Source organism: Acanthochromis polyacanthus, chromosome 2, assembly GCF_021347895.1.
Source record: "Acanthochromis polyacanthus isolate Apoly-LR-REF ecotype Palm Island chromosome 2, KAUST_Apoly_ChrSc, whole genome shotgun sequence".
NCBI lineage: Eukaryota > Metazoa > Chordata > Actinopteri > Pomacentridae > Acanthochromis > Acanthochromis polyacanthus.
Genome location: NC_067114.1, coordinates 24,276,467 through 24,298,974, shown reverse-complemented (window position 1 = coordinate 24,298,974; position 22,508 = coordinate 24,276,467). Strand labels below are relative to the sequence as shown.

General features: G+C 40.4%; 1 protein-coding gene across 6 annotated transcripts in view; it reads right to left on the bottom strand.

Annotated features, from left to right (window-relative positions):
• LOC110961144 (A-kinase anchor protein 13) overlaps positions 1-22,508 on the bottom strand; it is a 110,397-nt gene that overhangs the window by 27,810 nt on the left and 60,079 nt on the right. For 4 of the 6 annotated variants that reach the window (XM_051940936.1, XM_051940946.1, XM_051940940.1 and 1 more), the window contains 7 exons: positions 15,646-15,782; positions 12,542-12,897; positions 9,811-9,858; positions 6,092-6,269; positions 5,501-5,603; positions 2,868-2,910; positions 2,519-2,630 (listed from right to left, as the gene is read on the bottom strand). In XM_051940936.1, the coding sequence (XP_051796896.1) occupies positions 2,519-2,630; positions 2,868-2,910; positions 5,501-5,603; positions 6,092-6,269; positions 9,811-9,858; positions 12,542-12,897; positions 15,646-15,782 (977 nt within the window). Of the gene's footprint in view, positions 1-2,518; positions 2,631-2,867; positions 2,911-5,500; positions 5,604-6,091; positions 6,270-7,346; positions 7,651-9,810; positions 9,859-12,541; positions 12,898-15,645; positions 15,783-22,508 lie in introns of those variants that run through there. The other 2 variants (XM_051940952.1, XM_051940967.1) reach the window with 2 other exon arrangements.

Below are 22,508 nucleotides of genomic sequence, written 5' to 3'. Positions count from 1 at the left end.
ATGAACAAACTTGTATGAATTAAATGGCTAATTAAGTATTCTTAATGACATTAAGAATCATGTTTTTGATAATATAAAAGTTAATATTTTTTAAAAATGTAAAGACACTTATAGACACTTTACTAGAAGAGAGGAAGATTCTGTTTGGTTTTGCTACAAGCAAACACAACAGGAGAAACAATTACTTGTGACATCTAAACCAAAGATTTGAACAAAAAGACATTCTAGAGAAACATATTCTAGCAGGCAATGACTTCACTGGAAAAAGCCATCATCCCAGAAGGGAACACTAGTCACTTTTAACATGATACTGTGACAGTCTCTTTCAGTACGATTTGACTGGGAAACCAGAGTACCGTGTTAGCCTACCTCTAGCCAGCTTTTCCATCTCAGTGAGAAGCCATGGCTCCCTGTGAATCTCCTGTATAACATCCCTGACTGTGGCTGAGCAGCGGCAGCTACTACCAGCACTGGGGCTCCATTAGGAAAGCTGCAAAGAGGAAGTGACTGCCTCGCTACAGGAGGTGCTATTTCTGCAATGCCCCTTTAGTCTGGTACAGACGATGTGACAAAACTGCACAAAGCAGATCAGTTTCCAGAACATCTACACTTTCGATATTGTGCCAAAGCTGCATCTAAGCAGCACATTGAAAATAGCTGAAGTCAAAAATTAACTTTGAACAGTCAAAGTTCACTTCTTAAGAAAGTCCTCTTCTTGTCAATTAACAACAAAGGCATTAGTGTTAATGTGCTGTGGAGCTGACTGCGGTTACTGAGGTGGCTACTTTTGTTGTCGCTGAACACACTTGTCAATATTAGGTTCTATCCAGTAACCCTGACATGGCCTATTAAAATCAAAAGTGAGTCCATTTCAAACATCAAACTTTTACTGATGGCCAGTAATTTTGATCTCTGACAGAGAAGAGCAGCTGTCAGTGGTAGCTAAGCTCTTTCAGAATCCTGTCACTTTAAAAGCAAAGCGATGACTGAGGTTAAAGAGGAGATTCTAAAACCACAGCCAACTCTGTCTTCCTGTTTTACTTCCTGTTCACCCCTCACTGTCTCTTTGTAAGTGCTGCAAGTTTACGGAAAGCAGACATCTCAGTAACTATGCATACCCAATTTATTTCTCAATCTGGGATATTTGGGGTGAACCCAGTAAAAAACCTGGGGCAAATTTAGTACAGTAAGCTTTGGATTTTTCAGACTCTTTTAACACTGCATAGAAGGCATTTTGGTGCTTGTTTCATAATCCTTCCAATTATGGATGATGGAAGAGCAGTAGAAAGCACACGAACTAGAATTATTTATTATTATACCAGATTTTTTTCAGCACTTCCAAGCAGTATGTAACTCTAGTTTTTAATGATGAAATTAAGTGCATTAATGAGATCCAAAAGCGGCATTGCATGAGTCGATGATTAACTACGAAAGATGATTAATTCATTTATCATTTTTACTAAAATCAGCATTTGGCCACTATGAGCTGTTGAACTTGCAAGTAACTAGTCTGAGTGTCTGTGTTCACTTTTGGTCTGACTGAGACTCTGTGGCCCAATCTACTGTCACAGTCACCATGCAGAGTTTATAGCTGTGTAATGTCTCCTGACAGTCTGCAATTGGATATAAAAACACCATCTATCTAAAATTACTGCCTATAATGTCTATAAATCAACTGTAAGACTTTTAAAAATAGTTTCCATGGCAATTTTTGAGGAAATTCAATTAAATGGTCTTTTTCTCTAAAGGACTGGTTATGAGAACAGTTTAGAAGTCCAGGTTTTTCTAACTGTATACCCTAATCACATTAATGGTTATGGCAATACAGTATGTCAGTGACAATTTGAAGATAATTTTGCTTCAGGGCAACTCAGTTCAATACTTAATGGTATTTGGGTGTTTTTTCTTCTTGCTAAAATCACTTTATCTGATAGATATTTCATCTAACAGATAATTGAAGACTATTGTCCCTTTCTATGTAGTATGAAATGTTTTATATCCTCACAGGAAACAAGACATTTTAGGTAAATCCCCTAACATGGCCCTGTAATGGATGACAGAGGAAGATCATTTGGACCACATCTTACAAACTCAGATTTCAGTCTGAGACCAGAAAGTGACGTGAGCTCAACACCAAGTCGGGGAAATGTGAATAGGGGAAGTTACAAGGAACACTGACTTGGCCTTAAGCAAGACAAGCAACCCCCAGCTGTTCAACTGGGGCTGCTCAGAGGCCAACAAAAGAAGATGCACAGGGCAGATCCCAGTGTGAATGCGTTCAGACATACAAATGTGGAGCAGCGTGAAGCTGAAAAGCAGATTGGTGTTCACTCCTCCTTGGTTAAAAGGATAAATGCTTAAAAAAGAGCCTGTAAAAGGTGGCTGAAATTTGAGCAAGCACAGTGCTAAAAGCTGTGACAAAACTGTATAAAAAGTAACATATAGTAAAGTACAGTAAATGTTCCTTTAAAGACTTGTAACAGTTTTGATAAGAATTAAAAATTCTACATTCCCTCACCCTGGTCTTTTTGTACATCTTGTTCTTGAGGTAGCTGAAGGTCCGGCTGACTTTTGTCACGCTTTTTCCTTCAGTGTCGCTCCGCAGAGGCCCAGGCTCCTCCTCTGAAATACTGGAGCACACATATGCACACACACACTAATTTTAGTCTCAAACAGTTGCATTCAAAAAGCATACCTGTTCACACATTTTGGAATGGTTCTTCACACCACTGTAATGGTTCCGCGGTCCCATGGAATCATTTGACTGCTTCTCCACACTGTTCTTTATAGGACTATAAATGTCCCAGCAGCAGTAAAAGTCTAAAGAACAGTTTTCCGGTATTGTGTATGCTCAGAATTGGACTGACCTGTATGCTAGTGACCCAGAGGTGCTAGAAAACGACCTCATACCTGGAAAGAAACAAGAAAGGAAGTGAGAAGGAGGACAAAGATTCAGGAGCAGGAAAAAAAAAGGGGAGTGTTCTTTTGTTTTTTTGCTTATCTCCATTCACTTTATCCTTGTCAAGTGGAAGTTTTTCGTGTGCCATATATTTCAAGTGGTGAAAATCTCTGTGTAGGGCTGACCACACAAACCACCATGTCCTTGAATATACAGTCAGTGAATGCCCTCACTGACCCAATGGTTAGGAAAACATTTTTTGACCAGGAGGCTGTCAGTTTTATGTGCTAGCTCCAAAGATTTGGCTGAGACTAAAATGAGTGACTTTAATGCCTTTGGGCAAGGTTTTTAGCCGTTAGATGCTCTTGTAGAGCTCTGCAGGGGCTGACAACCAAATAATTCAGGGAAAGAGCAGCAAGAAGGACTCTTCAAATTAGGGTTTATATATATATATATATATATATATATATATATACATACACACACACACACGTGGACAAAATTGTTGGTACCCCTCGGTTAAATATAATATATATATATATATATATATATATATATATACACAGAGAGAGAGAGATTTTGAAACATATGGATTTTATATTTTATGATCTCATTATGAAATGAACCACACAAAGCCATCACTGTTTATAGCTAACTTGCACTCAGATCCATCTCCTCTATTATTCAAATTGTCTTTTTTTCTGTCTTCAGTGATGTTGCTGTGTTATCTCTGATTTTGTTGTATTTTTTATCTGACAAAACTTGACATAAATTTTTAATAATGAAAGATTTACTCAAAGCATACACCGCAGTCTTGGTCAAGTAGCAGCCATATAGTCAAATATCACACATGCAATTTTCTACAGAGCAATCTGCTTTCTCCTGAGCAAACATTTCCACCCAGGAAAATATCCAGAGCATTGTTTCCCAGCTCTGCATCAGAAAGTCAAACCCAAAACAAGATAATGAGGGCAAAGTTTTGGCCTCCCCATGTTGCTAGCAACACAGTCAAGGAGACAGAGAGCTAATGGAAATATCTCACAGATAAGAAAACAGAAGGAGTGGTGTTTTTGAATACAGGTGACAGGCTTATATTCATCCTGAGGGAAGACAAAGGTTTCCTGAGTTCCGCTGTAGTGTTTATGACGATTTATTTTCCTTGTTCTCTGGTGACTGTGTTTATTTTTTTCCAAAGAGACTAAAGAAAGGCAAATTTTCTGTAAAGGTCAGCTAAATGCTGAGCTACGTAGGGGACAGGAGAAGCCAAGTTCTTATTTAGTGTGAGCAACAGGAATTATTACCACAGTGTCTGCTGCCGAGTAGAAAAGTGGCTTTCTACACCAATCAGTTCACTACAAGCGTATACTAATTGCACATTCACACTGCAAGTAGCTTAACATCAACAGTAATTAACGGTTTCCTAAGACAAGTCTGTTGTACCTGAACTTTCCTGCTGCTTCAGCTTTCAGCATTTAGTTATATTTAGGCTAAAATTAATTTCTTTCTGTCTCTGTAAAGGCATCAGCTCAACAGAGAGCAAAACTGCACACGCCAAACTGAATTTTAGATAGTAAAAACTGAATATTTCACTCAGGACACATTGATACTTCTATTTGAGTTTCTAGAAAGAGTTTTGACCCCTCTTGAGAGCTGGCACAAACACCTTTCATCCAGTCACAGGCGGGCATTTTAATCTGGGTACTTGGCTGACTGCTTCATTATAACTGGGTGTGTCTGTGATTTTAATACCTTCCTCCTAATAAAACACAATTTTTGTTTGGCTGCACTGCTTGTGACCCTTCTTAGCAGGATAAGCCATCATTATTTTCACATTCACATCGTGAATGGGTTACAGTCACTACTAGATCCAGAGCTCTAACAAGAACAGCTACTGCTTTGATTCTGACATCACATCTATTTTCTACTGCAACTATGTTTACAATTCAGTACTTACTCAAGTTATCCTCATCATCACTAGATGAGGAGTCCCCATAAATGAACTGAGATTTAGATTTGGTGAGGATGGGGGAAAGGTTGAAAGAGAAGGAAATTCGCCTCTTACGTCTCAGGCGTCCTATCGCTGGGGGGCAGGGAGGAAAGAACCACAACATGCACTGATCATTTGTTAAAATGAAGTCACTTTTTACCAAACTAATGTGACTGGGGATGAATAGTAGTGATGTCATGACAACACTCGATAAATCGCAAGTGATAGAGATCAAGAAATCTGTGAAAGTCTGGAACAATTCTGCTGCATTAACTGCATATTTAACTAGCATTTAATTCTCTTTGTGTGGCTCTGTTTACTGTCTCTTCCAGTTATTTCTCCATCATTGTTTTGACTGACAGTTGGAAAAAATACGCATCTACACCCTGAAATGATCGTGTCCATTTTACAAATAGGACCATGTGAAACAACTTGGAGAATTGACATTCTGAATACGCTACGTGTAATTCAATCTATTAAGATCACTGAAAAATAATTGACTGACCAAAAACTCTGAGAAGTTGAACATTACAAGTAATGACTTGACTGAATTGGTAACTTTGACGTGATATTGAAGTTCAAACAGCAAAGCAGCCTCCCAACTTGTCACTTACCATCGATGTCTCTCTGGCTGATAGCTAGCATGGATACAGACTTGGTGAGGGGCAGGCTCATGGGAGGACAGCTGTTTCGAAGAGGCCGATATGGCCTTGATTTCTGCAGAGCAAGAAACACAAGGTTGAATTTAACCCAATGCTTGATGATGTGAAACAGCCAGCCAGGCATAATGTGGAACAAAACGTCATCAGTTGCTGAACTAGAAACAGGAACCATCAACTAAAAAGGGAAACTAGACATTTGATTAGTGATGTTATGTTCACAATTTGTTTTAAATTCAGCGAGAACAGAGTACGGTCGCCTGAGGAAAGCGATGTTTATTAATTCTCACTAATCCCCAAACTGACAAATCTCAAATTTCCCCTGACTGTTTATACTTTAAGTCTTGTTTATGTACAAGCTGTACAAATCCTTTCCTCTTCTCATGAATTAGGCTGAAAATGTTTTTGAGGATTCCTTTGGGCCAACTGTGTGATACTATGAAAATCTGACATCTAGAGGACAAACTTGATGTGCTTGTGTGCTTGTGTGCGTGTGCGTGTGTGTGTGTGTGTGTGTGTGTGTGTGTTGTATGTGTGTCAGCTGACCGGGTCATATAGTCTGCCCTGCTCCCCTCTTTCCTCCTGTTCTTCTGTCAGGGAAACCAGGGAGCCCCTGTCATCACTGTCATGCCGGGGCATCCTTAAAGGCTCCACGATACGAGGCCCCTGGGTTGTGGGGGCTCTCAGCTCTTCTTGGCCCCCACTGAGCCCCTCTAGGCTGTAGCTGTGTGGATAAACAGAAGGAAAAGGTGACCTCAATGTAGGAGGAATGACTGTAGTATGACTACACACACACACACACACACACACACACACACACACACACACACACACACACACACACACACACACACACACACACACACACACACACACACACACACACACACACACACACACACACACACACACACACACACACACACTTCACTGGCCTCTCCAGACCATTCATCACACATTTCTGGGTACACACATGTACTACTGCAACAAACACAAACATGCACACATGCACCTGTTGACAGACATGCACATACAGCTGGTCCTGCACACTGTTTAGTCAGCTGAGTTATCACTGGGCTCTGGTGCAGATTTACAGCTGAAGCAGCTGCAAATGACTTCCAACATCAGCATCAGCATAGCGAGCTGTGCAGCTGTGATTTACAAACCCAATTACATCGATCTATGACTGGAAATAAGAGGCCTTGAAAAATCCTATACAATGATTATGGAGAGGAAAACTGCAGCTACATTTCAGGATGAGCTATGCTACAAGGCTGCAGCTCTATCCGCTTCGGGACTGACTCTGTGATAGTTAAAGCTCCGGCAGTAAATCTCCCTTATCTCCAGCCCTTGGCTTTGTATGGCGCTCCATTATCCAGCAAATCATCAGTCCAACACATTCAAGCATCGCTAACTAAAACTGGACTAAAAGAATCATGAGTTGGTGATTATCAGTGACCAGTGTGAAGCGGCACTCACCTATCCTCTGGGCTGTAAATGTAGATGACTATATCTGTCATATTAAGGTGTCCTTCCTGGCAGTATTATTACACACTATCCTACAGAGCCACAAGGTCTTCCATACTGAAACATGAATAACACCAGCAGCTATTGCAGCTCTCAGCTGCAGGAAGCTACTGACTTGCTGGGCAGGGCATTCACACACACACAAACACAGGCATATACAGCCAGAACAACGATAAATGCAAATCAAGCAGCATATGAATACGCCCTATTCAAAGAAGGTCATATGTTCTGAGCAAAAAAGGAAATATCTAACGCACACCAACACACACTGTACCTGAGGGAACTAACAACCTCCACACCGTGGCTGTGGGGAGCAGCAGGAGGGCACCAGCTGATGCTAACAGAGAGTGAGGTGGAGCAGTTAGGAGATGATGAGATAAAGGAGTGATGGAAGGATGGACAAGCAAGTATGGCAGAGTGACAGGGAAGCAGACAGAGGAGGATGTGGAAAGGACAGAGTTACAGGGCTGTCTGAGGACAATCACACTGTACTGGAATAAGTGGACAGAGTACGAACTGTACAACAACAGTTTCACAGTGTGAAACATAAACATGGTAAATGGGTTCAAGTTAATTTCCTGCTGCAGTGTTGTGGTAAAAACAGCAGCACAAAGGAAATCAACGTCAACCCAAGCTGTTTCACTGTAATGCAATAACGTCAGAATAGCCTGGGCACTATTAGCATTGCTGGAACCACTGCTGTGGGAGCGACTGCTTCCTTGAATGTAACAGATGTGGCCAGATGGTTACAGCAGTGGCCCATGACAATGAGAGACATATCTTAATTAGAGCCTGACAGATATGGAGGAGCCCTGTTATTATCGGCCATTATTGGCTAGTCACAGATCCGGTGACAAGAATCTGGAGCACAGAAATGTTAAAGATGTATGTTTCAGCTCACATAGAGACAGTTTATCAGGCTCCAGGTGGAACTCTGTGAAGCTCTAATTACAGCTGATTTGAGTTAATTACAGGCACCACAACCTACTGTTGATAAAACATCAAAATCTTACAGAAGACCGAACAGCCTTTTACAATCTTAAACATTATCAGAAAACTTACTATGGGCTTTTTCCAGAGCCAACAGACATTTTGCATGTCTCTTATGTGCTCCATCTACACCACTGCCTGGCCTTTAATCTCATTCTGGCCACCATCTGGAATCTGTGAGGGTTGAAAGTTTGCTGTATGCATAGAGAGCATCATAGCAGCATGCATGCAACATGCATTAGCAGTAACACGCCATAAACAGTAGGACCTTTGTTTTACAGAAAGGAAAATATCCCATTCTGGGTCAGTCATGACGAAAATCAGTATTGATGACCAGAAGTCTGCAGCTACCACCAACAAAACAGACAGCGGTTTTACTGTGGAAAAGTATACAGTTTCCATGAACAGACAAAGCATGTCAGGCCAGCAGCATGGCAGAAGCATGCTCTTTGTTTTCTTAGACATTTTTATAGTTGTGCATGGGGAATAAGTCCCTCACAATCAGACAATCAAGGCAGAGCTCTACTGTAACCTTCTGCAACCTGAATTGTGGTGCAATGGCATGTGGGTGGTCCAAAGCACTCTGCACCTGGCTACAGCATGGTGATTACATATGGCTTCTTTTGGCCACAACAACACGATCGTCACTCCCTGCCCTATTCACCAGGTTTGATACACTGTTCCTTTTTCCTCTTCCCTAAAATGGCATTCAGGTTGAAGGGCTGAGTCTTTGACACATTTTAGGAGCTTCAGTACTCATTCAGGTAGTGTTTGACATGTTTACATAATGGGATAACATAACAGAAGTACTACAAGCGTTGCAGGAGCTCAGGGAGTGCTGTTTCACTGCAAAAGGAGGCTACTTCTACAGGGATGGTGACCAAATTTAGTTCAGGTATGGTTTGGGTTTTTACAGGCACAGTCTCTGAACATATTTTATGAACCCTCATATTGTAGAAATTTGAAAGTGACATGTTGCTTGAGTCCAAAGCCTACTCTACAATACTCAAGGACAAATTTGTGACTGCAGTCATCAGCCCTAACTAAAGAAGCTCGCTGTGGATATGGATGGATGTCAGTTACAGTTATGAGGCCATTTCAAATTCAACAACCCTCATATGCTCAGGGTGAGAGTTTGGATCAGCCGATTGAACTGAAACTCTACTCCGGGTCATACGATTAGGATCACTTAATGGTGGAAGCTGGTTGGCTCCTTCTTCAGTATTTCCTCCTCTTTCCTTCTGGGTCAAAGAGCAGTGATTTACACAGTCTACAAAGTCATTCTACAGCTAAAACAACTTCCATTCTGATTTCACTGCTGTGGCACACTGTCAAATCCTGATTGAATTTAAAACTTTGCTGATGTGAAAAATTCCCTACAGGATCTTATTACATCCAAAAAAAATCCTTGGTGCATTTCTACCTCAACGCAGCTGAACCCACAGAGCTAAACTCCTCTCTTTCTGTGTGGCTGCTTGTTATTACCACTGCAATACACAACACCAGCGCCACAGCCATCTATTTGCCACAGTAGTTTGTGCACATTCCCACAGGGGTGAAAGGAGAGGAACATTTTTCAGCACAGTAGCCTGCAGGGATGGAGCAGAATGCAGCAGCAGTTCACCAAGCATACATACAAAATTGGGGGATCCACAAAGGTCACACCTACATAAATTTGCCAATGCATGTCACCAGGAAACAAGTGAATGTCAACAACACATGAACGGGTAAACGTGATGCATTAGTACCTTCTCCTGTGAAAGGCCGGCTTCCCCTCACCAGGGCTACGAATGGAACTGGAGGTGATGGAAAGAGAGACAGCAAGTGGTGGATGAGGGTGAGATGAGTTGGGATTTAAAAGGACGGAGCATCAGAAAGAACATAAGCAATACATAAATTAATGAATTCAGGGCTCTAGACTGTGGCCAAAATGGTCACATTTGCGACCTTTTTTTTTAACAGTTTGCCATTTAAAATTTCAAGTTGTCGCACTGTGCGAGTGCATGATGATCATCCTATTGGTGCCACTCTAACCAGCACAGGAAGCTACTGTGTTAATCACAATGGTAGAGAGTAGTACTTCTCTAACTTTGGTGCACTGTAGTATTTACACTTAGAAATGCAGCCTTCTTGGGAAACGTGGAACACAGCTACATGTGCTGTGTTTTTTCCACTCATAAAAGAGCGCTTGTAGAAAAAAAAAAAAATCGGTTTCATATGGAACAAATGTGACATTAGAAGGCTCTAGTTTAACTCTTCAAAATATTTTTTGGTCACACACCTGTCTGAGCGCTGCAGCTACTGCAGCCTGTAATGAGGGGCGTGTAGGGAACATTGGTAAATTGTAGTGTCTATCAATAAGAAGATATTTAGCAAGTGACGCGTTTCGCCTGCGACAAGGTGAGAGTGAAAAAGTTAGTCTGGAGCCCTAGAATTATTTTAATTGATGATAACTTCATGATCTTTTAGCATGTTGGCTTTCTATGGGCACTATTGTGTGTGCGAGGCGCATGCTACCATTATAAAGTGATAAAGCTAGTGTTTGTTTAGAATAATGATCTAAAAGGGAAAGATATTTGCTGTCCTGCCAAGAGCTATAATTAGAAGACTGACACCACTCTAATATCCGTTCATTCAAAATGTAGTAGGACTAAGGAGATAGCATTTAGCAATTTTCAGCATTCCTGTCAATTGTGAGCCTTTTTTTTTTTTTTTTTTTTTAGCAGTGAGCCTTCAAAGTGATGGTGGGTAGGTTTTATAAACCTTGGACATAACCAGCCTCGGTGTTTCCAATCTATGCTAAGGTAAGAGAACACCCTGCTGCTGGCAGTGTCATGTTTACTGCACAGACATCATCTTTTCCTCAAAAGGCCAGTTTGAAACAAATAGCTTTTAGAGGTGCTTTTGATCTTTGTTACTTGCACATCTCAAAGGACAGGCAAGCTTCCATTGTTTCAAATGCATCAATCCATGTCAACTCAGAGGAATGCAACTGAGATGCACATCACCTGGGTAATGTGCATGATTTTTGTTTTTTTTCTTTGGTATGCTTTGTTGCCTGTAATCTCTACAGAAATCACACAAGTTTATTCAATTCAATATAATCAATAAACGCATGAATTTACTATGAATGTGTTAATGAATGTAACAACATAACAATGACACATACATTGCTGATTCCCTAATACTAAGGCTGCATGAAAACTACTTTTAGCCAGTAAAGTTCTGTCACTATGTCATTTTGCCTGGCAAAAACAGCATGACCAGCTGCTTTTCTTTGCTCTGCTCTGTGCTGACAGAAAGACGGACAGCTGGTTCTGAGGGCAGAGATGCTGAACAGAGGACGGAGTCATTGTGGGCTGAATGAATCAAATGCTTCAGTAACGTATATGTATGGTTCACTGTTAATAGTCATTTCCAGTAACTCTAGGCAAGAAAGCAAAAAAAAAAATCACAATTACCAAATGTTGAACTTTTGCTTTAAAAGGGGACTGAACGGTAGAAAACTCAAGGCAAATCCGACAAAACACCAGAAAAATGTTTGTCTCGCTAATTAACTCTTATTACATTTATTGTGCTGTTCCTGTACAAGAGCTCAAGGTCCTCTAAATGTTTGTCTTATTTATAATTCTGTAGGTGACTCATGTTTGTCTATGAAGTGCACCTGCAGTCAAAAATTATTCTCTTTTCTGTCATTAGTTACACTACAAAGCAAGACACCAGATGAAAGCTTGGTGGCCTGTTTTTGCCCCCACTAGATATCATAAAAATAGTAGCTGATAAATGCCTGCAGCAGATGTTTTTCTGCTTTTACTCCTACTCTGTGGCACAGACTTGTGTAGTATATTTACATTACACAGAACAATATATGACTCTGACACCATTAAACAGAGCACACGACATTCCTACATGATGAAATGCAATGATCTGAGGTCATAGCACATTCGAAGAATTTAAAAAATTGCCTCTGCAGATAGTCTGTGGGAGGCTGCTGTTTGATCAGTGATGACAAAATAGCTATCAAGGTCTTGTTCCTAATATATGCTGCTGGTGAGACGATGTGAGTGTGAAGTAATTTGTGCTAACCCTTGACAGCTGTACATGTTCCTGTGAGTGTGGATGGGTGTGCGGCTCTATGTGTAGAAGTGTGAGAACATGTGCATGAAGTTGATGTGTGTATCTGTGCCTTTGTGTGCATCTGTGTGCACAATATTGGTAGCTCCCACCAATGTCAGACAAACGGTAACACAGCTGCTCCCAGCAGGAGGAGGAAGCACAGAGAAAGTGACATCAACAAGCTCTAATAATACTGACATCTGCACACATCAGGTCTACTGACATCCACGAACACCAGATTAATGCCAGGACAAAAGAGTAACATTCCCATCTCACGCTCAATTCAACGTCATCCACAATGTAATTAGAAAGCCTTCATCTACCAACCGACCCAATATAAACCAGCCCCCTTCGCGCTCTCACCTCCTCTGGTTCATCTCTGCGTCTCCTCCGTTGTTCTTTCCAGGACCCCAGCTGTGGCGGCGAAGAGGCGACAGGGAGCGGATGCTGTTTCGGAAGAGCGAGGAACGCCGAGGCACCTCCGTCACTCTGTCTTTGGCCTCTTCTTCAGCTTCTCCTCCTCCTCCACCTCCACCATCCAGTCCTGCAGTGACAGTAGCTCCAGTCTGGATGCCCTCCTCTGGGCTCCAGCTGCAGCCGAGGCCCTGGCTGTCTTCAGGACTAGAACTGGACGGGCCCACGCTGGCAGTGTCGTCTGTGGAAGAGCAGGATACAGAAACCTCGCTGGCGCTGTCGCCTCCTGTCAGTGGTTCATCATTCTGCAGACACCAAAAAAATGTATACATTAGTTTGATTTTATAGCATCACTGTCCAGCATCATATACCCACAAGGAACTGTATAATTAAAAGAGGCAGTGATAGTTTATCCCATAAGAACCCAGACCCATTTTTCCTTAAAGGACTTAATGAGTTAAGGTCAGACATAAAGCTTTACAAGGAAGAGACTGGGACACTCAAAGTGCTTGTTACACTGGTGTCACCGTAGGTTCTTATGGGTTATTATGAGCCACATGAGCTGCTCCATTAATTCAGAATAAAATAAAGTAAATTCAATGCCAAACTCCAATGGAATTTTGATTCTTCATTTCAAGGAGCAGCCGTGTAAACATAACTGATTTCTCTTCAAATCCTTTACTTCCATCCCATATTTAATCAAGCAGCGCTCTAGTAGAGAGTGACCTATATCTGTCACTGTTGGGAGTCTTGCTCTGCTCACAGAGGAACACAGGAAGCGGAGCCTTTAACCCCAAAACACGGAAAATCAACTTGTTGGTCACCCAGCTAAAATAACATGGGAATCTTAAAAATCTAGAATCCAATTTCAGTATCTTATCACACACACAACTGAAACACAGAACAGAGCACTATTTAATACAATTAAAATAAAAATATAACACAACAGAACAGATATCCTTCAAATCACTGATAATTATCGAGGCTATCATATTGTACATCCATCAGCATTCCTTCAATGAAGCATGAGATGAATTAAGAGCAGACTGGAAGAGCTTTTTAACCCACAGGAATGGAATATAATGAGGACCAAATGGCAGGGCTTAAAGATAATGAGCCAGAGCCACTTTATAGCAACACTGACATTATAACAAACACCAATAAATGATAACAACCTTGTAAAAACAAACCTTTCCCAGGAAAATGTTTCTAACTGATACACAGTCTTTTCAAAGTCTACTTGTCATTGTCGCAGGACGGACCAAGTGATCCAAAGCCACAGATAGTTGTTACTTAGCAGCTGGAAAACACAGAATGTGTGTATGAAGGATGCTATACATTTGTACACTGATATTTCCAAATTAACTAGCAAAATGCTAAATGTGTGAAAAATATCCTGGGAATCCTTGATGAGTCTCATCTATCTGACAGCTCTGAACATAAGCAATGAATACCACTATGAAAACAAATAGTACTAGTAAAACGACTCATTGACCTGGGACTGGTGGGAATGAACTCCTGCAGGCACACATACACACACACATAGGTTTGAGACAGTCCTTTTAGAGCAAATTTGTAGGTGTGAGCTTTAACTGAGCATTAACTGGGTCTATTGTGCTGCCAGCTGCAGTGTGAGCGCCACACATAGAGCTGCTTCTGTTGGAGAGCTGGGAATGAAAGATCTGCTTTATGCTGTGGACACAACTTCCTCTGGGAGTGAGAGAATGCATGCATGAGTGAGTGAGTGAGTGAGTGAGTGAGTGAGTGAGTGAGTGAGTGTGTGAGCGTTCGTGTTCGTGTGTGTGCGTGTGTGTATATGTTGAGGGCAGAGAGTGCATGTGACTGCAGTGAATATTTCTGAGTCACATGACCTTAGCTTTTGAGCTAGGACAAGAATACAGCTGAGTTTTAAACTTTCTTCTACATTTTTGGCTTTTAGATCTTTATTTCCTCATACACAACAATTTATGAGCACTGAAATTTGCGCTGTCTTGCTCAAGGGCACAAGAGGGATGTTCAACTCACATGCTACCCAGATCAAACCAATGACCGTCTTCAGTGTTATGAAACTGTTTCTCTACCCATTATTCTACATTTACAGTATTGTGTCTTGCAAAAGAAAGACACTTTCCCTTCAGAGAGCAGCAAAGACGGTAATCCTCTTTTTCAGAATTTAGCTCCTGTGGTCTTTGCTCAGAATCAAAGCCTGTGGACTTCATGGCGCAGTGCACTCATTGCTGTCTATCTACAGTGTCCTCAGCATAGTCTTGTATACTCCCAGGCAGCTGATATTCTCTCCTCTGACTTTGTCCATTGTTGTTTACAACAAACACGACAGACGGTTCACATTTCCATGAACATGTTTCAAGAGCTCAACACAGCACAAACTAAGAGATACAAGTATTTCAGCTTTAACCAAAGGGTATCTGGCTTCAAACTGAATTTCAGCTGCAGCAGAGTGACAGCAGGGACCATGGCTTGCTCTTTCCCAGCAGCAAAGTAGTGCTGCTGGCCTAAAAAGATTTTTAGTAGATGTTTGGCATCTCAACCTCAGGGTGCTGATAAATAAAAAAAGACGAACAAAGACTGAAAATATCTCCTTCATAGATACCACACAGTCCCTATAGGAGTAGCTGCAGAGGCAAACACAAAATATATTCTTGCTGTTCAACATGAGTGAACCGGATGTTTGGACAGCAGCCAGCAAAGGAGTTGGTCGACACTGAATTTGCTGGTAAATCAAAGCGAATGCAGCACATTTGCTTCTTTTTTAAATGTATTTACTGATGTTTCTGTAGCTTGGTTCTCTAACAAGTAGGTTCACACTTATATAGCAATACATCGTCTCAACTGCCAGCTACGTCCTTTAAGTTATATTGAAGCATATAATTTAGATTTTAAAAAAAAGACATATATTGTTAATTTTTCTATTTTATTTCTGTCTCTGTTATTTCTTGATTTGAACCAGCAACTAGTAGATACTGCTGGACTTTCAATGCATTATTAAAGAGCCCCTCTACAGTGATCTGATTTTAAGGAGGTGGAGGTAATACCTTTCTGAAGATGCTGTCATAGCCCGGCTCTGCGTTCAGGAAGCTTTCTATGTCACTGCCAGAGTCTCTGTGAGCTGAGGAGGGACAGCTGCTGGTTCTACTGGGCAAAATGGGAGATGCTGAAGACTGTGGAGATCCTGAAAGACAAAACAATTACGGGTTATCACTGAAATAAAGCAGGATGAAAATGAGGGAGGAAACAATGCTAAATAGCAAACAGTGTGTATTAAAAAATTAATATGAAGGTACCTGAAGAAATCTTGAAATCTTAATAATAAAAAAAAACATTGTGGTAAAATATGATTAAAGTCACATTCTGTGTTGTTATTTTCTCAACAACAGTTGTTCAACTGAAAAAAACACCATATTTACAGAATAATGTGCTTTCATTCTCCCTTACAAAACATAAGCAGGTCTGTTCGACATCACTGAAAAGACTTCTGGGAATCTGAGAAAGTGTGAAAAGCATGGCGGATCAATGACCGACCATCCTGACTGAAGCAGTCTACGCTCAGCTGCAAAGGCAAACAACTACTGTCTCTATGTTTTAAAAGTTCTGAGGGCAAAACTGAAGTTAAAATCTAACTCAGAAACAATGACAGCTCAAACTGTTATTGATGTACTGCAAAACAACTTTCATAAAAGAGCTCTATTAGTCACTCTAAGGCCAAATGGACACTGACGTTTATAAAAAAACAAAGACTTTCTGCAACACTTTGTTTTACCTTTAAAATAAGAAGCAATTTTCATGTCTGTTAGCAGCCGTTTTCTCAGTAGAAATGACATATCACACAGACAGTTTGAAGCCTACTGTCTGCAAACACAAGCTACACTGATGTGTACTTAAGTCATCAGTTCCTCATCTGAAACATAGCCAGCACATGTAATTTAAACCATTGCTCACACTCTTAAACCATCAGCTTAAGATCTCACTTCAGTTTTCTCATTGAGTCCCGGTGCTCTTTAACCAAAACAGGCATTCAACAGCAGCCCACCATTAGCCATTTTTCAGTTTACACCCACTATTCTCATGGCCCTCTCACTGAATATCAAACAATCCACTCTATAGTCAGCACACAACACAACAACTCTTAGGCAACAAGGCTCTGGGCCTGCAGTACTTTGTACATGTAAGGACATGTACAGATAATATTCCAGCGCAAACTAAAAGAGGAAGACTGTACCCGGCCACAGATGTATACCAGTGGGCTTACTTTAGCCAGCTGCCAAGAACAACTGGATGAGATCATTCACCAAGTTTGTTACTTTGTGTTAGTTTGACATCTATTTTTGCACAAAAAAGCGGAAGTTGTTCTTTATCCCTTAGGAAAATTTTGCATTCCCTGTGCTCATGTGAGCTAGAGGAAGTTCTATGTGTATGTGTGTGCTCATCCTTTGTAAGTACGTGAGTAGAATAAAGTAATAAAACATCTGTGGTTAGTGGTTAGTGAATTCACACCGACAACATCCAGAGCAGAAAATAGTGAAAATGTCCGTATCTACTGATGATTGAAGGAGTTGCAGAATTAGAGCTTGCACCAGCAGCAACATTAAATGCTACCAATCTCTGGCTTCACCAAGGGGTTGCTATAGGAATCCTGACACTGGCTGAACCATGAAGCTACAAAGTTAAGCTCGAGTCAGCTGCTCTAAGGCTGGGGGATGAGATGAGGGGTTGCAGAGGGAGTGGTTCATTACTCAAACATTCAACATTACAGCTGTAGTTACACTGCACTAACAAGCACCAAAACGAGAGGGCACAATGAAAAGGCTTCCTGCAACAGAATACCTAACATATAACTGACATATAACTACTGTCCACTGTCACACCTAAATGCAACTGCACGAACACGTAGGTGGTTGGAAGGTGACGTATAAACAAAAGACAAATGCATTCAGCCCTGACTGAAAGCCTGCTAATCCTAAGACGTCAGGAGGGATCAACAGTCTTCACAGTATTGACCAACACAGTAACACAGCATTGACACAGACACTGCACATTAAGTAAAAACACATGATAAAATCAACTAAATCAGCATTTCCTGCAGCCAAAATATTTTTTCTCAGACACTGAAGAGTTTTCACTATTAAGCAAATTCTTCAGCTGAAAGGATGGAGTAAACAGCTGTTTTAGTTTTTGATTAAAATGGAAACATCCCTGTGGCATAATGTTGCACAAATTTTAGAACCATTGATTAATATATATATGTATATAGATAGATAGATATAGATATATATATTGTATATATACAATTTTCTAACTACAGTGCTTCAACGACTTTAGAAATGAAGTAATATTGAATTTTCTGTTTGAATTATTTTGTAATCAGAGGGGTCAGTATGTTAAAACCCATTTAAAAAAGAAAGTAGTGTCTCCATATTCGCACCCAACATCTAGAGCTGTCTAAATGTAGCAGCAGGGCAGATGGCCTCAGTTTACAGGGCACACGAGCATTTCTGTTTCCTTCTTCAATGAAAAAATATCTTAGAATGTTGCAGGAGCAAAGGTCACTAGTTTAATTACAACAACTGCTTCTATCCATCAAACAACCACAGGACAAACCACACCCTGCTCACTCATACAGAAAGCAACATGTAGAAATACACAAAAATACACGTAGGGAGATGTCCTATTGGCTGTCACGCCATGACATCATCACAACGAGGTCGCTATTCTATACACAGTACAATATGGTAGTTTCAATAATGCTCTGAAAATGAAATCTACACTAACCTTTGACCCCAAGTGCTGAATCAGCCCTTGGCCAAGGTGGATCTGGAAGTTGATGCAAAAACATTTCACTCTTCATTCGTCATATTTCTAGAATAAAAAGTCCACTACAAATGGGGAATCTCTCACTGTAAAGGTGAAATGAGTGTGAGTATGTTTGAGGAGTGGAAAGTGGTAGAGACCCAAGTGTTTTCTTTCAGACTCCACCTCCTCACACCTGTCCACCAAAACTAGCAGGGGACTGTGAGCTTTGACAGCTGTCTTCCTCCCTCTGTTTCAAATGGACCCCCACCACCACCACACACAAAAAGAGAAGCACAGAGAACAGGTGCAGCGCTCTCTGATGAGTCAGTGGGCGGTTGAGGTTGAATGTGATTCAGTTCACACACCTGTCAATGTTACATTAAATTGTATATTTATATCGTTGATTTGAATCAGTGTGACTAATGCTGTACTGTGCTGTACTGTACTTATTCAGGTCAATCAAATATTGCTTGTAATCCAGACAGTTTCAGCACAGTTTAAAAATGTAAGACAGGAATAAAAGAAGTCAGGCAGAACTCAGCTGGAGAAATGGGCTGTTAGATGAATACAGCAGAAGAAAAACTGCGGAGTAGATATTATCCAAACAAATCATCCAGTCCGGAGCAATCAAGGTGTTAAGAAGAAACAGACAAGATAACAAATCCATTGGGCCTCCTTGTCTAAAAACACTGTTCTCTGCACATTTCTACTGTTAGTCCAGATAAGATCAGTTCAGTGTTTTCTCTAAATGCAGATATTATCAGCATTTACAGATAACACCTTATTTATTTTTCCTCATACCATATATTTCCTTGTGCTATATGTCTTCCCACATATCATGGGAAAATTGTACAAGATGCTCTATGTCACTGGGATGACTTTCTGCACATTGGGGGTTTTACGAGATTCCAGTCGGTCATTCTTCAAAACTGAGGATCCACCAGGGGACTGACTGCACTGGATGCACATCTACATCAGCAAGTGTGCTGCACCAACATCTTGTTATGAACTGATTCAGTTCATAATGAGCTAGAACTCTACCATCTGCAGTTCAGATGGTACACGTTTAAAAAAATTACACAAGTATTGTAAAAAAAAATGTTAATAAATGAATTTCCGAAATGCAGAATAAAAAGTCTTCACAATTTCATCAAGAGGTTGCCGAAACATAGTCTCCCATTTTTCACAGAGATAAAAATCAGTCCGCACACAGTTCAGAGAGTACACTCAACCAAACTGCAATTTAGACCTTCACTATGATTCATGTAAAAACAACACTAACTCCTGTATCCTTGTTTCCTATTTTCATTGTACAGGGTGACACAAAAAAAAGTGAACTTTTTAACAATCCACTAAAACCAAGAGTGATGGAAGACAAATATTTTATTCATACTAATTGAAACCTTAAAACATGCCATTTAAGAAACAATGATGGAATTTTCATTTTTCAAAAATTACTTCCTGTAGATGGCGTCCTCCTGTACAAATGCATTCTTGAAATCTACCTTGGGCTATCTCAAGAGTAAAGTGTACACGACTCGACCAAGAACTCTGGATGAATTAAAACAGAGAATTCAGGATGAAATTCACAGTATCCCAGCTGAGATGTTGCAGCAGTCAATGAGGAATCTCAACAGCAGATTTCAAGAATGCATTCATACAGGAGGACGCCATCTACAGGAAGTAATTTTTAAAAAATGAAAATTCCATCATTGTTACTTAAATGGCATGTTTTAAGGTTTCAATTACTACGAAATAAATAAAATAAAATATTTTTCTTCCATCACTCTTGGTTTTATTGGATTGCTGTCTTTTTTTGTGCTACCCTGTATTATTTTTACCTTGAATTTAAGGCACACCCAGCATCTCAGGACATGGCTTCACCCATAACATGCTACATCACAAGCAATGCTATAAAACAGCAGCATGACTCAACATATGCTCACAAACCACAGAAAGACAGGCAAGGTACCAAACTGTGACCTTCCAACACAGCATGAACCAGCAGTATTATGGGATGTTGGATGAGGTTCATCCTAAACCACAAACAATACACAAAATCATGTAGCCACCATTGTTTTTGTTTTCTTTTGGATGAGCATGTCATAATAAATGTCACCAAAATAAGGTTTTGCACAAACATATAAATCAATTGCTCTGCAGTCCCTTCTAAGCTAGCTTGCAGAACACTTCACTGAGGTTTCAACTTTATTTGAGATCAATCTAGCTCAAAGTGTAATTTTAGACGAGAACCAAGCATCTTTTAAAGCCTTCTGAGCTGTGAACTGTATTGGAAAAAGAGTCACTGTTCATTGATACACTATTACTTACATAATAAATCTAAAAGCCGAAGGTTGTGCTATTGGCTCTGTAATGCTGTGCTCAGAAACTGTAATGCTTTAAGCTAACTTCTAACGACTGATGATGACAACAGTAACATCCTGATGGAAAGCATGTTAGTCTGTTAACGCTTGCCAGTTAACACAAAATACAAAGTACTGAAGCCGCTCACAATTAGATTTGCTTTGTAAACAGTTGTCAAATGTGCGAAATTTGTTTAAAAAAAAAAAAAACTAGAAGATTGCAAAAACCCACAGGGGTGCAGAATCTGCAGTCACATTTTAACAGAGTGAATGATGTCACATGGTTTCCAGTTCAAAAGAGAAAGAGATGTAAACAGCAGTGCATATGAAAACTCCTGGACATGTGGAGTAGACACAGCATTGACAACTGACAGTTCAGTATCTGGGCTGAACACACATTCCTTCACGATAATGCGAACAGGGTGGCACCACTTGTTTTAACAAAAGCGGCAAGCCCTCTGCCTCATTCCGTGCCATGTCCAGATTTATTTCTGTCTGCCTGAACACTCTGAAAGCTGTCAATGGTAACGACGGGATCTGGGGTATTTTCCTGTAGCCATGCCATAACAGTACACACACAGAAGTTGCTTCTACGCTTCACTAGGGTCGTTATCCATCTTATTGTTCAGGGATTCTACATTGTCCATGAAGATAAAGGGGAGATAAGAGTTATATCTCTTCTCTCTTTTGTCAGGGCCCAGCATTTTTCCTTCATTGCCTCGCTCTTCCTCTGCTTCCTGTGCATGTTCTCCTTTTGATGTCTTTTTTCCTGGTCATCATGCAACAGCAGCACCAAAAGTAATAATAACAAAATGAACAAATGAATTAAAAAAAAAGAACAGAAGCCTTCCAGCCAACGTGTCCACAGATGAGACAGCTCAAGAAGGTCACCAGCAATAATCCAAACAAGTGTGATAAAAAAAGAGTTAAAAGAACCCCCCCTCCAAAAAAATAATAATTTTGTGAAACTGAAAAATATTAGTCATTGACTTTGCAGGGATTTTAATTCATCAAAGTATTAGAAAACCCTGAGATTTGACTTAATGATGTTACCATGTTATTGCAGAGGGCCTGAGTTTGTGCACCACCCTTTACGGAAATCAGTTACTGAGGTCACAGTGAATGGTGGTGTTTCACCGTTTTTATTTTCATACATGAAGGCTGTAAAAAAATCACAAATACCTCTCAGTATGATGCAATCCAGTACAACACACGGCTATTGCTAACTTTGAAACCACCTGCTGTTGCTAAGCTGACCAAATATATAACCAAAGAGATACACCACTATTTTATCAAACAGGAGGTGATGTCAATTAGTCCCAGCTACAACAGAGGAAATCCCACCCTCACCCACCCCTCGTTTTACTTCCACTTGACCTGCTTCTTTCTTTCTTTCTCTTTCTATTTGTATCTTTGTCTTTCCTGTCTTCCTCTCTGTATTTCTTCATCTCATCCATTTCAAACTCTTTTTCTCTTCCTCCACAGAGGAGAGACTCTTGTTTCATCTGTTTTCCACCACAGATAAAAAGTAGGTTGTTCTCAGCCTGATCCAGCTCATCGATCTGTTGGTGTTTTTTTTATTGAGAATGGTCTGTCTGCAGACAAACTCATCTTATGAAGGTCAAAGAATCCTTTTTTCTTATCTTGCTATGGCTGCTGCCCAAACACAGACATATACGTGTCAACATCTAAAATGTGTCGGATTACTATTTCACTAAGACCCATTGCTCATAGACAGACTACAA